Source organism: Zeugodacus cucurbitae, chromosome 5, assembly GCF_028554725.1.
Source record: "Zeugodacus cucurbitae isolate PBARC_wt_2022May chromosome 5, idZeuCucr1.2, whole genome shotgun sequence".
Taxonomy (NCBI): domain Eukaryota; kingdom Metazoa; phylum Arthropoda; class Insecta; order Diptera; family Tephritidae; genus Zeugodacus; species Zeugodacus cucurbitae.
In genome coordinates this window covers 15,869,354-15,883,334 of record NC_071670.1, presented here as the reverse complement: position 1 = coordinate 15,883,334, position 13,981 = coordinate 15,869,354, and the positions used below count along the sequence as shown (strand labels likewise).

The following is a 13,981-nucleotide window of genomic DNA, read 5'->3' as shown; positions in this document are numbered from 1 at the left end:
CAATATAGCCAATATCCTATTCTATTGTGATAAAGTTATAATTTCGATAAGCTTTTGAGTAGAACTTTCCATAGAGCTTAATAAAGCTTTTAAAAGCTTCCACAAGTGATACAGGTTATGAAAGCTGAGAATAAACTGGTTATAATGAAAACAATATTTCCAATATATCCGACGTAGTTTTTTGGTAAGAAAATTATGATTTTTTAAGGCAGTTAGAAAAGAATTAAAAGATTAGAGCTTTATAAAGCGTTTAAAAACTTTCACTTCTGACTAAGCTTATGAAAGGGCTATATAAATTGGAAGTGTACAGTGTCTGTCGCGAGTAAGATCTACAAATTAATTAGAATTAACATATAATATTTAGTCCGAAAGTTCCTACAAAGTGTAAAAAATAAAGCTTAATATTTTATTGAGTACATTTCTGGGAACTTTGCCTTAAATTTGGCTACATAATTTACTTTTACGAAGTTTAAACACACAATCAGTAAAATTTGTGATTAAAAAAACACAAAAACTCGCAAAATTTTGTTAAACGGTGTATTTCACCAAGCTTTTCTCGCCACTCTTGTCAGCTACCTTTTCAAGTACCCCGTATATATATGTATGTACATGCGAGTATAAAACATACTTTATGCGGACGTAATTGGCATACCTGTGGTTCGTGCCATTACCAACGTCATTCATTTATGTTACATCGCATTTTTGTTGTGATTTTGTATGCACCTAACGGTGTTTATGTATTATGTTTGTTGTACAATTTTTGTTGTTTGGTTTTTTCTTTTTGGAATACTATTGAGCTAACTTATAGCGCAATCAAACTCGATGTGTGTAAAATACTTTATTGCAAATTAATTATGATTAATGTGGGGCGGATGTAAAAGTGCTGACTTTCTTTGCGTGTGGGTTTTGCTGGAAACGGAAATGACATATGGGGAATCATTTTGTAATGATGTTGTGTTTTGAAGCAAGTAATATGTACTATAATTCGATAATGTTTTTGAAATACCAAACTAAGCATAGATCAAACCTTGTCTAGACGAACTCATGTATCTAATTAAAATATTTTTGGAACTTCTCGAGAATGTTTGTTATTAACTTAGACTCAATTTAAAAAAAAATATCTTTGACCAACTTGTGGTTACAATGTTGCTCGCCCTAGACAAATTGTTTTGAGCCGACTGCTTTAGCTTTGAGTCAAATACTTTATGGAAGTAATACTAAGAGTTTAAGAACGTGAATTTTAACCAGAAATTTCCAGATTTACAAAACCATTCCGGGATCAAATGAATTCCGTATCATAAAGCACTCTAAAGTGGATTCTACCAATAATAGAGAATCATTATTCAGAGATGTGTTTTAAGTAAATTATTAAAGTACTACTCAGAGGTTAAAAATACGTTTCGCAAAAGTCTATTGTGAAATACTCTTCAAAAAATGGATTTCGTCCAAACCCCACCGACGGTCAAAGCATCTTTGAGTCTCAAGAGTGGTTATTAAAAAGCATTTCTGTAAACCTAGTTTTTGACTTAGCCTCAGCACTACCAGGCTTTTGACTGTTTCTGACTTTTTAGTGACCTGATGGGGAAGAACTTTTTCGTCCCCGGACTATTCAACTTTACTCGGTGACTACACGTTGTTCTACTTTAATAGAGTATGTAGACCCGATTGTAGTAGAGTCTATGATTCGTAAATTTGGAAATAAAAGCAGTTAAAGGCGTTTTAGTTAGTCTTGCAAAGATACTGGATTTGACTTGACTCTAATAAACAATAAATTATTAATGGATTGTAAATCTTCAGGACAGCGATGTATCTGTCACCATCTGTCAATCTCTCTTTCTCCTTCTCTCTATCGTACACATACAACAAAACTGTTAATTGTTCAGTGATGATGTGATCAAAAGTTAGAAACTTAATTCCATAATATTCTAGAAGATTCTTTCTTCTAAAAAAAGTGTTGCCAGATGTTACATATTTTTTAATTTTCAAAATCATTTTTGTTTAACTTTTTTAGCTTTTGTCTATTCCCCGTCTTATTGCAAAATTAATTTTTCACATGAAAATAAAACGATCTTCCCTTCACTCACCGTATTTAGTTTCTCCATCAGTACACTCATTTGATTTTTCGAACACATTTTGTATGTGTCTTTGCTCACGCTGTCTGTGTTGTTGTTGTATTAATTGTTGTCGCTGTAGATTTTGCGCGTTTGATTGTAATCGATGCCTGTTGGCCATTCACAAAATTGCACAACAACTGCTGTGGCGATGTATGTGAAAAATACCAAAGATGTGGCAGTTAAAAGCCGGCGCACGCATGCGCAAAAGGAAGCACAGATGAAATGTAAAACAAAAACACAATTTAAAACAAGTACATTCACGTGCAAGTAACCACAAGCAACAATAACAAATAGAGCTTTGTTGTATGTTGAAGTATTACTTGCTGGTGACTGGTGCGCCGGTCAGTTCAGAGGTCGTGCGAATTAAGTACGTGATCTTGTGTTGTTGCAGTTTTTTTGTTTGTTTTTGATTTTTGTTTAACATAACCGCGTTTAACGAGTCACTTTAAAATTGCTCACTTGCACTGGTGCGTCGGTGTTGTTGGTAATTGTATTTTATTCGTGTTGTTAAAACGTAAACTTGTTTGTTGGTTGCAAACGAATTTTTCTATATTTATTTTTTTACATTTTTTTCAAATTTTCTTTAAAAAAAATTTATTTTATTTTTTTATTTTTTTTTACGTTTTTTAATTTAAATTTTTTTTTAATATATTTTTCGAAAAAAAAATTTATATTTTTTAAGTTTTTTAATTTCTTTTTTTCAAAATGTTGTTAATTTTTTTTGTTATTTAATGGTCACGCGTGCAACGTTTTTTGTGCCCGCCTTCTCGGAAGCAATTACAACATATGCAATTCATGTGTTGTTTTATGATTGTCAGCGAGATTCAAAGCAACTGATAAATCTTGTGGCAAAAGAAATTAATTTTTGAAAAATATGGTGAAAAAATATTCAAAATAGCTATGTACAGCAGTTATGGCGCCAATATTACTACAAGAGCAATCACACAACGCGAAGACGGTCGCCGAACTCGCACTGCGTTCACACTCAGCATTTCTACAAACATATGAATGTATATAGTATGTATGTATGTATATATGTATAGTATGTGTGTGAGTGTGTACATTTGCTTTTCTTTTTTCACTTCTTCTTTTTCTACACTCTGTTAGCGCTTAGTAATTTACACCGGCTAATATTTGATATGCATTTTCAGCATTCAGCTCTCAAAGCAGCCGGCGTAGCTTTTCACTAAGTTTTTGTTGTTGTAATTTAAAAGTTGTCTTTATCGACGATTACCGATGCGTTTCGACAAGACAAAAATGGGAAAGTGCAGCACCGGTTTATTAGAAAATTTGAAGAGTTTGAAAATATTAAGTAATACATTTTTAAAATAAAATAAAATAAAATAAAATTAAATTAAATTAAATTAAATTAAATTAAATTAAATTAAATTAAATTAAATTAAATTAAATTAAATTAATTAAATAAAATAAAATAAAAAATAATAAAATAAAATAAAATAAATTAAAATAAAATTAAATTAAATTAAATTAAATTAAATAAAATTAAGTTAAGTAAAATAAAATAAAATAAAAAATAATAAAATAAAATAAAATAAAATAAAATAAAATAAAATAAAATAAAATAAAATAAAATAAAATAAAATAAAATAAAATAAAATAAAATAAAATAAAATAAAATAAAATAAAATAAAATAAAATAAAATAGAATAAAATAAAATTAAATTAAATTAAATAAAATAAAATTAAGTTAAGTATTTATTGAAAAAAAAAACAAAAAAATGAGTATGGTGCAAAAAACCAAATAAGGAAATTTTAAATTAATTTACATAGAAAATAAAATTGAAATTAAATTTGAAAATAAAAATTCATTGAAACAAAAAAAAACAATAAAAATTAGAATAGTTCAAAAACCTATTAGGGAAATTTTAAATTAATTTACATAGACAATTATAAAAAAGTATCAAATAAAAATTTTGTTATTTCAATTAAATTATATTTAATACTTTTTTTAATAAATTACATAAAAATCGATTCGAACAAAATAATTAGCCAATACGTTCAAATTAAAAGTACGAAGTTAGGTAAAAGTAAATAAAACAATAACAATAATAACAGATAAATTAAAAATAAAAATAATTAATGATATTAAAAATTAATTAATTAATATAAAATATTAATATTAAATAAAAATATAAAAATTGCAAAAGGTAATACCTCATATATATTTATTTTCGTAAAATTTACTAAATTCTATTAATAATTTACAAAATTTGGACAGAAATTTTCGCATTATTCAGCATTTTATTAACATAAAGTAGTAAGTATAAACATAAATCGTGTATTTGTATATAGATATGCGCTAACAAATTGTCCAATTCTTCAACACAAGTCTTTTAAGCGCTATTAAGTAAGTCAGAGAAAGAAGAAGTAAAAATAAACAAATATTTTAAGTATTTTTCGAACATACACACACATGTATACTTGCATATAGTATATTCAGTAATACATTGAGGTATGCCAGTAAAAGCTAAGTGATGGCGCTTTTACAGTAGTTAAAAATAACAAATTCAAAATGTTACTGCTCATTTTCTAATTTTCGGTGTACACACACACATATGTACATACATGCACACATACATATATGTAATCATGTATTTTTTCATGTTCGATTTGGTGGTTCGTTTGCCCCGCTTGCGTGTTTGCTTATTTGTTTAGTTTCTTACAACTAACTCTTTTAACTTTGTTGTTGTTTTTGGCTGCTGTAATTTTCTACAATACTTTGGTGGCTCTTCAGCTTTTGTATTGGTTTATTATTTAAATTTGTTTGCTTGGTAATTTTGATTTCAATTTCGTTTTCATTTTCATTTGGTTGAATGAGAATGAAAGTGGTAGCGCTGCGGGAGTGTTGCTGTTGCTGTGTGTGTTTGTTCGCTTTTTTAACGAAATTTTTGTATTGAAATTAATTAACATGATTTGAGGTACAAGTTTTTTGATTGCGGTAAAATTTTAAGTTTTTTTCTAGGAATATTGTGAAAATATATATTTTTATATAAAATATTTTAACTAATAATAATTTGAGACACGTTGCTTTTTTCTTTAATATTTAAGCAATTAAAACAAATAATTTTGTAAAAAAATTACAAATTTTCAATATTAAAAAAAAATATTTAAAAAATTCAAAGTTTAACAATTTTATAACTAAGTATGAGTATGCGCTTTTTTTAACGAAATTTTTGTATTGAAATTAATTAACATGATTTGAGGTACAAGTTTTTTGATTGCGGTAAAATTTTAAGTTTTTTTCTAGGAATATTGTGAAAATATATATTTTTATATAAAATATTTTAACTAATAATAATTTGAGACACGTTGCTTTTTTCTTTAATATTTAAGCAATTAAAACAAATAATTTTGTAAAAAAATTACAAATTTTCAATATTAAAAAAAAATATTTAAAAAATTCAAAGTTTAACAATTTTATAACTAAGTATGAGTATGTTTTTATTTGTATGATATTATATTTATTCCTTTATATTATATTGTAAAATAAATTTTAAATATGTTTCAGTGTTAATTTTTCAAAAAGTTGGATTTATGAAGTAACTAATAATTAATTACTCTTTTTAATTATTGTGATGGTTTAAAAAACTAAAACGTGATATTTTATAATTTAAAAAAATATTAAAAATGATTCCAAATAAACCTGAGGAAATTATTTACTATTTTTTTAGAAAAAAGTATATAACTTATTTTTTATATTTGAAAAAAAAAATTTTTGTAAAATTTAGGTCTCTTTCCTTCACTTTTACACAAACTCTTTTTTTTTACTCTCTTAACATTACACAAATTTCAAGTGTTTGGCATTAAAAATATATTTCTAATTTCGTCGGTACATCACACAAAGCTTGGCACATATGTATGTATGTTTCCAATATCTCAGCACTTAATATTATGTTTTCTTGGCTGCTTCAGAGCCACCAGAGTTATGATTATGATTAGAAAAAAGCATCAGCATTTATTATATAAAATTAATTTTTAAGCCTGAATGATATTGCTTTTTATTATATATATTTTTAATAATTTTATATCTTGTTTTTAATATATTAGTCTTAAATTAATTTGGAGTTTTTATTAAATATTCTTTTAATTTCGTATATATTTTTATTAATTAATTTTATTTTCTTTCAAAATATTTTCGTAATTTTTTATATATTAAATTTCGTATTTAATGTATGTTTTTTTCTAGGTTTTCAATTTTTTTACAATTTTTAAATTTTTATAATTTTTATAAATATAATATATTTTTAATAATATGCTATGTTTTATTAATTTAATTTATTAATTTTAATTTTTTTAGCAAAATTCATTTTATTCCTTATTTAATTATATCGTATTGTAAGTTCCGTCCACTTTATTCGTTACATACGTATTATATTTTTAACAATTTTAATATATAATAGTTTTGTTTTCGCTTTATTCTTCAATTAACTGTTTCAAGAATTTTAACATATATTTTGTTATCACATTTATAAAAAGTTTTAATACTTTTATGCACTAATTAATTTTTAGTTTAAGCATTCTCAACTGCAACTTTCTTGGTTTACAAGTCGCTTTTAATAACTTTTATAAACAGTTTATTGTTTTTTTTGCACTAATACTTTCTTAATATAAAAATTTTCATATTCATTGCACTAGTCATCATTGTGTATTTCAATTTAATTATTTTATTTTTTTTATTTGATTCTAAAGTCACCAGCTATCATTTTTAAATATATTTCCAGTTTAATATTTCCATACAATTTCATTATTCGTATCATCACTTTAAATTCTTTTGTCAGAATATTTTTTTATTCTATACTAACTCATCAAATTTCACAAATTTTTTGTTCTTTCCAAATTACTTTGACACTTTTGTAACGCGAGTTTTCCGCAAATTGCTAACATTAAAGTCCAGCGAGCGCGTAACATGAAAGCGTGCGTTACACTCAACGTCTGCAAACCGTTTGAAGTGGCAAGCGCAGACTTTAACTTGGTCAAGAGATTGCAAAGACAACAACATCAACCGCGAGTAGACACAACCACAAAAAGCAGACAGTAAAGCGCAGCCAAAGCATGAAAAACACAAGCATACATTCCAAAGTTATGGTGTGAGCTGAAGAAAATGCCGCTGCTGAGAGTATGTGAGTTATGAGCGCTGTTGTTGTTGTTAGAAAAAAGCGCTAAAACAAATTGAAATCACGCAAAGACAGGTGCTTTACAGTCATCTAATATATTTATTAGTTTTACTTTGTTTTGCTTGAAGTTTAAGAGCGCAAAATCAAGCGAGTGAAGTAAGAGCGCACTCACTATAAGCACAAGTTACTCTCTCCAGCTCACTAGCGGCACTTTACTTAGTCGCTGGTTTCATAATTTTCTGCTGCACCAGCATTTTTGCGCAGTCTGCTGTGATTTGTTGTTTGCTGTCGCAAAACAAGTTGCTCGCTTAAGTCTTTCGTTTGTTTGCGGTGAGGAACGGCGAGGGCCTTTAGCGGGCTGTTAGTTGTTTGTGGCCACCACTGTTACGGCTGGTGATTTATATATGGCAAATAGCGCTTTTAAGCGCTACATTAAATTGAAATGAATAATAAGCGCGTATTTAGGTAGTTTTTGAAACTTATTTATTAGGCGAAATTTATTTATTGTTGCGAAGTGCGTAGGGATACAAATATGAACTGAGGGAAAAACTATTATTGTGAAAATTATTTTAATGAGATGTAGGCATAAAGAGTGCAGTTGGTGCAATAAAAATCGGTAATTAATATTGATTTTGTTTTTAAATATTTACTAGTTATTCTATTGTATTTTAAATTAATAAAAAAAGGTGCGTGGAGTCCCTACGCGCAGAAGAAGTTATACTTCTTAGTGATATTCCAAGAAATGCATATCATTTTATATGAAAGAAAACTAGCGAGAGGGGAAGGATAAAAATATGGTGGAGTGACCAACACTTTCTTAAATTCGTACCTCCTTTTGTCGTAGGATCATTTCTTCATTGATCATTTCTAATGAAAATTTCTCTCCGAGGAATGCAAGACAAGATGCAAGACCATTTGCACCAGATTGTGAATTGCCCTACTGTACTTATTGACTGCATTATTATATATAATCATTATATATAATTATTTGTATAAAACCTTGGAATTTATTAATTAAAATCACCACTCAGAAGTCGATTTATCCGTTGTAACCGAGCGATCATCGAAGAAACATCATTTCTAATATGCCATAAGACAAAATTAGAAGTGAAGTTCATAAACCTCATGCTGTCAGATAAAACGATATATCTCCTCATCCGGGTGATAATACTTTCGATTTGCAAAGAAAATAAATGAAGACTGACTACAGAAATGATCCTGTGAAGTATAGTCTTAACTTTTCAACGGCCAACGCAGAGTATTCAACCAAAAGTCTTACAAAATAGTTGAGAATTCGCAGAAATGAAACAGAAACGAAAGAAAAACAAAAAATGCACAAGCATACAAACATACATATGCGTACACATGTGAATTTGTCACTAACTAAAAATTTAAACATTGTTCTGCAAAAACTAGAATTGCGCAAATAGCATAAGCATGGCAAGTGCTTTAAGTTCTCTGCTTTATCTCATTCACTCTCTCTCTCGCGTTAATTGTTCAACGATATTCCCTCTCCACTGAAGCGTTAAACAATTATCGCAACCTTTTCCGAAGTCGTACAAGAAGTATACCTTCTAAAAATTCTTTTTATAAATCATTGCTTTTTGAAATGTTATACTTTTGAGCTAATGAGTTTTAGGAAAAAAAATAAAAAAATACAAAAATAAAGTTTAGATTTCTTAAATCATAGTAGTATAACTTCTAAAAATTCTTAATATAAATCATTGAGCTAATGAGTTTTAGGAAAAAAATAAAAAAATACAAAAATAAAGTTTAGATTTCTTAAATCATAATAAACTTTAAAAATAATTTGATTGTGGTTATTTGATTGTGATAATATTATTTGTTGTTGAAAAAGATGAGAATGAAAGATGTCCTAAATTATAAAATTTTGAAAAATGTATAAAAAAAATTGAAAATAAAACTTTTGCAAAAAATAAAAAAAAATCTTTGAAACTGTTCGAAAATAACATTTTCGCTGTCGATTTGAAGTAATTTCGAAAATAACAATTAAAAATATATTAACATTTTTTTGTAATTTTATAATTTCTTTTAAGCTTAAGAAATGAAAAAAAAAACGAAAAAAAATATTGATTTCTAATAATATCATAATAAACTTTAAAAATTATTCTAAATAATTGATTGTTCAAAAAAAAAAAATGTGGATACAAAGGTTTATAAATTTTTATACATTCTATGTAACAATATAAATTTTAAAAATTTCGAAAACGAATTTTTCGAATAACCGAAATAATATAACGAATTGAAAACAAATTTTTGGAACAGTATTGTCGAACAATTTTTTGAATATGTTCGAAAACAAAATTTTCCCAAAAGCGATATTTTTTAATTTCGAAAATAACATTTTATGAAAAATAAAGTTTTTGAAGATTCATTAATTTCTTAATTAATTTTTAATTAAGTAAATAATAATTTCGAAAAAATAAGTCAAAAAACATTTGGAAAAGTTTTTTTTTTGATAATGATATAAATATTAATATTATACATATATCTACAAATCTTATTTAATACTTATAAATAGTTTTTTACACTAGCAAACAGTAATGTAAATTGATATTTATCACAAGCCCTTCTCAATAATGGGAGCTTATACATATCTTGTGAACCCATGCAGAATAATAAGAAAACAAATTAAAAATATTGCGATTTTCGAAATAATTAAAAAAAAAATCAAACAATTTCAATTTCCGAATTGTTCCATTTTTCCCAAACTAGATTTCGAATTTTTTAATTGATTTCCTAGTGACTATAAAAGTATTTTAATTGTAAAAATTAAAAAGGGAATTATAAATAATTATCAATGAGAAACAAAAATCACTTATCGCAGAAGTATCACCGACGACATTGACGCTCTAAAGCTTTACTAAGCTGACCTAAAGGTCAGCGCTAAATACTCAACAGTTCACCACTTAAACAAACATTAGTTGAGGCAATTGATTTACAAAAATAACAGTTTAATTAAGTGAGCAAAATTGGTGCGCCGCATATTTTTGATAGCGCAGCCATTAAATAATACATCTAACTGATTTTCACGGGTTTTAAGTGAACAGTTTGCTTGTGAGAAATATGTATAAGAAGCAATAATAGAAATATAACATTTAATTTAAGGCCATTTGATTTTAGAAAAAATTATTGCGTCTACAGTGGCGGTATTAGGCGTCTAAGTAAGTGAAAAAAAAACAAGTAAATAAGTATTGAATGATGTTGAATGAAAACAAAAAATGGATACATATATTTACATACACATGCATATCTATCTTGCTTTAAATGGATCTCAATGCAATCTGCAATCTGCAAAATCAAAAATACAATTTTGAGAAAAAATAAAATGAAATAAAAAAAAATAGAAAAAATATCCATAAAAAAATTATAAAAATATATAATAAATAATTAACAATAAATTATATAAAAAAAATTCATAAAAATATAAATTTTATTTCAGTTAAAGTTATATAAAAAATAAATATAAAAATAAAAATAAAATATTATTTTATAATAAAATAAAATAATAAACATTATTTTTTATTCGCATACATCATTTTTAATTATAATTTTTATTACTATAAAAAAAATCAAACATTTTTACTAAATTTTTTTATTAAAACAAATATTTTTTGAACTTTATTTTATCATTATCTCCAAATCTAACCAACAAACAACCGTTACACATATTTTGTTTTGCAAACTCATTCAGTGTTCACTCGTTTTGGGCGCTTTTATTTCATAGCAGTTGCGTTTTCCGCTTTCGCATTTCATTTCTTTGCCGCAAATTAGCCACTGTGTGCTGCGCATTTCTACTTTTTTTCTATACAAATATATTTTTCACTCATAAATTAGCAGCTACTACATCCCACATTAATAAATTGCTGCCGCTTGCAGTTGTTACCAAGCGTTTTTGCCGCCGAATGACTTCGCAATATTTTAGAATCATTTGTAGTTTTTATTGTTGTTGTCATCAACAGTTTCATGATATACCGCTACATAATCGTCGCTTACATAACTGTGCAAAAAACGGATTTTTACGCTTACTTTCTTAAATTAAAATCGCCAAGTTTACAATAGTTTTTACACCCGAAACCGCTGCGCTACGAAAATCATCAAAAGACTTAAGCAGCGAACTTGGCGGCAGCAGGCGCACCTACAAGCATAATGAAAAATAAACAGAGAACCGACAATGCGCACCTTACAAAGTATTTTAATGGCAGAGAAGGCACTTTGTATACATAAAAAGAAAAAAAAAATAAATTTGAAAATATTTTTAAAACAAAGCATAATCACAGCTGATCTGCAGCGGTAAGCGCAGCTAATTTGTTTGTGCACCACAGTGTCAGCGTTTAAATATCAAATGTTTGTCACAGTTATGTCGCCAAATGTTCTGCCAACCATTATGTCATAGAACAATAACAACAAATAGTCGTGTTAAAATGGCAAAATAATGCTAATGGTGATGAACTTGGTGTGGCTGGGGACATATTTGAATATTTTTCGAAAGTAGAATGGTTAATTCTAGCAAATTTATATATGAAAAATTATTCTTTGATTAGCATTAAAAGAGAACAAACTAAAAAAAATTTAGGAGAAAAATATTTCTGCGTATGCTTGGTACCCTAAAATGTTACCAAGATAACCATACAAGATTCCAATTAAGCTTCTGAAGGAATTAAAATGATATTTTTTTCAAATAAAGGAAATCAAAAAATAATATTATATCACTATCATATTGCAAGTATTCTGAAAATCGTTAAATTTAAAATAGAGTTGCCACCTAATTATAAAAATTAAAGTAAATATCAAACACATTTTTCTCGAAGCATAAATTCGTATGCAAGATCTTCAATAAAGGTATTCTAGGAAATTTTAATTGAAACATATTTTGGAACAGAGTTGCCAACTAGTAATATTTGTAAAAATTGAAATATTCAAAATCTGCATGAATTTTACATATTATAATAATCTTAGTTTTCAACGTGCACACATTTTGAAGTAGGGTTGCCGCAATTTAGACTAATTTTGTAGTATTTAACAGCTTACGAATGTATTAAAATAGAAAATAAGGTATATAAAAAGTGTATGGGTATGTGAGAGAAATAGATATTTTATAATTAAAGTTTATTTTAGAATAGAGTTGCCTACTAACGAGAAAAGTATAACTTAAAATATTACAAAAATCACGGCAGAAATAAAGGATTTTGAGTAAGTTTTGAATTGATACACTGAACTTACATTTATTTTTTGAATGGAGTTGCCACTTATTTAATTTCGATATTTTGGATACTTTTTAGAATAGAGCCAGATGGCAGACGCCGTAAAATAGAATAAAATTTAGACATATTATGGAATAGAGTTGCCACATCGAAAGCTCATTGCCTAACGTAAGCTTTAAGAACACTATTTTAAAGAATTTTAAGTCCGACAGGTTTTTGAAAAGAATGGGTGGCAATACCAAAAATTAAAAAAAAAAACAAAACTTACAAGATATTAATACCTGTGCAAACATAAAACGCATCAGAAAGTCTTTCAAAATGTATTACGAAAAATTTGAGCTAAATGACAGAGAATAATTGAAAATTATTACATTGAAATTTGAATAGATGTTGGCAACATTATGGAAAAAATTTAAAATATGTGTCAAACTAGAGAACACTTTGAGAAAGGTAATCGAATTATGAAAATGTATGAAAAATAGTTGCCACTTTTCTGAAAAATATAAAAAGAACCATAATTTAGTTCAAGTTCTGTTAGTATATTACTGCTTAAAAAGTAACCGTTTCTTTTTTGTTCTCCCTTCTTCCACCGTCAACCAATTATTGGCATATAAAATCTACTGTAAAATAGTTAAACAATCATGTGCACAATATCATATAAGTAAACCTGTTCAAATTAGTTTAATAAAAATTAAGTCCTTTAAGCGCAAAAAAATCCTTCTAAAGTGCCGCTCTAATAGCGAATGGCGCATAAAAATGAACTCAATTGCCCATACGTACCACTTAAGCATGTCATTGCGGCTTAATGTCACACATATAAACATATGTAGCAGTATATATGACTTTTTTCTCGCATCCGACAACGCCGGTGGCATAAAGCAACCGTAAACAATTGGTCAAGTGCGAATCACTGCATCGCAATTTTACGAGCAACTTTTGTTTTTACTGAAATTTTTATGCTCCTGCTTTAATAACTTTTTCAAAGACGGCAAGCTTTTATTATAAATATATGTTTATTACCTTTTATTGAATCACTAAATGCGCTATTAACACAGACACTCATATATGAAAGCATAGCAAAGACACACTTTAAGGCTGTGAGTTGCTTGTGGTGACAAATATTTACGGCATAGTTACAAGGATTCGGGCTTAACAAGTGAAATCAAAGCTAGAAATCACGATTTAAATTTGTTTTCAATTTTTATTTCATTTTCTAAATTTATTTATATTATGGTTTTTATGGTTTTACAGACATTAAATCGTTATGGGAACAAGTAAAAGTGTAATAAATTTTATAAAAGCGACTATACATAAATTAGTCTAAGGATAATAAAAACTATATGGTTAAATTATAAACAAAAAAAAATGAATAAATATATATAAATTAAGTCTGAAATTAATAAATTTTTTATAGCAATGTGTTTTCTATATCAGCAAACTTGCACTTGCATTGCAGAAAGTTATAATAACTTTAATAAAGGAGTGAAACAAATTTAATGAAGCTTTA

At 26.9% G+C, this 13,981-nt stretch overlaps 2 protein-coding genes and 1 non-coding gene across 18 annotated transcripts in view; all 3 read right to left on the bottom strand.

The window, feature by feature from the left end:
* The window catches only part of LOC105214633 (disheveled-associated activator of morphogenesis 1), an 80,078-nt gene extending 77,851 nt beyond the window's left edge, over positions 1 to 2,227 (bottom strand). The window contains exon 1 of the mRNA XM_011188168.3: positions 2,085 to 2,227. Coding sequence (XP_011186470.3) covers positions 2,085 to 2,132 — 48 coding nt within the window. The 5' untranslated portion in view covers positions 2,133 to 2,227. The remainder of the gene's footprint in view (positions 1 to 2,084) is intronic.
* Positions 1 to 13,981, bottom strand: part of Guk1_2 (guanylate kinase) — a 127,589-nt gene that overhangs the window by 23,770 nt on the left and 89,838 nt on the right. The gene's annotated exons all lie outside the window — the stretch shown is intronic.
* Positions 8,272 to 8,484, bottom strand: LOC114804275 (small nucleolar RNA U3). Its single transcript, XR_003752507.1, has one exon. It is a non-coding gene; the product is annotated as a small nucleolar RNA U3 (small nucleolar RNA).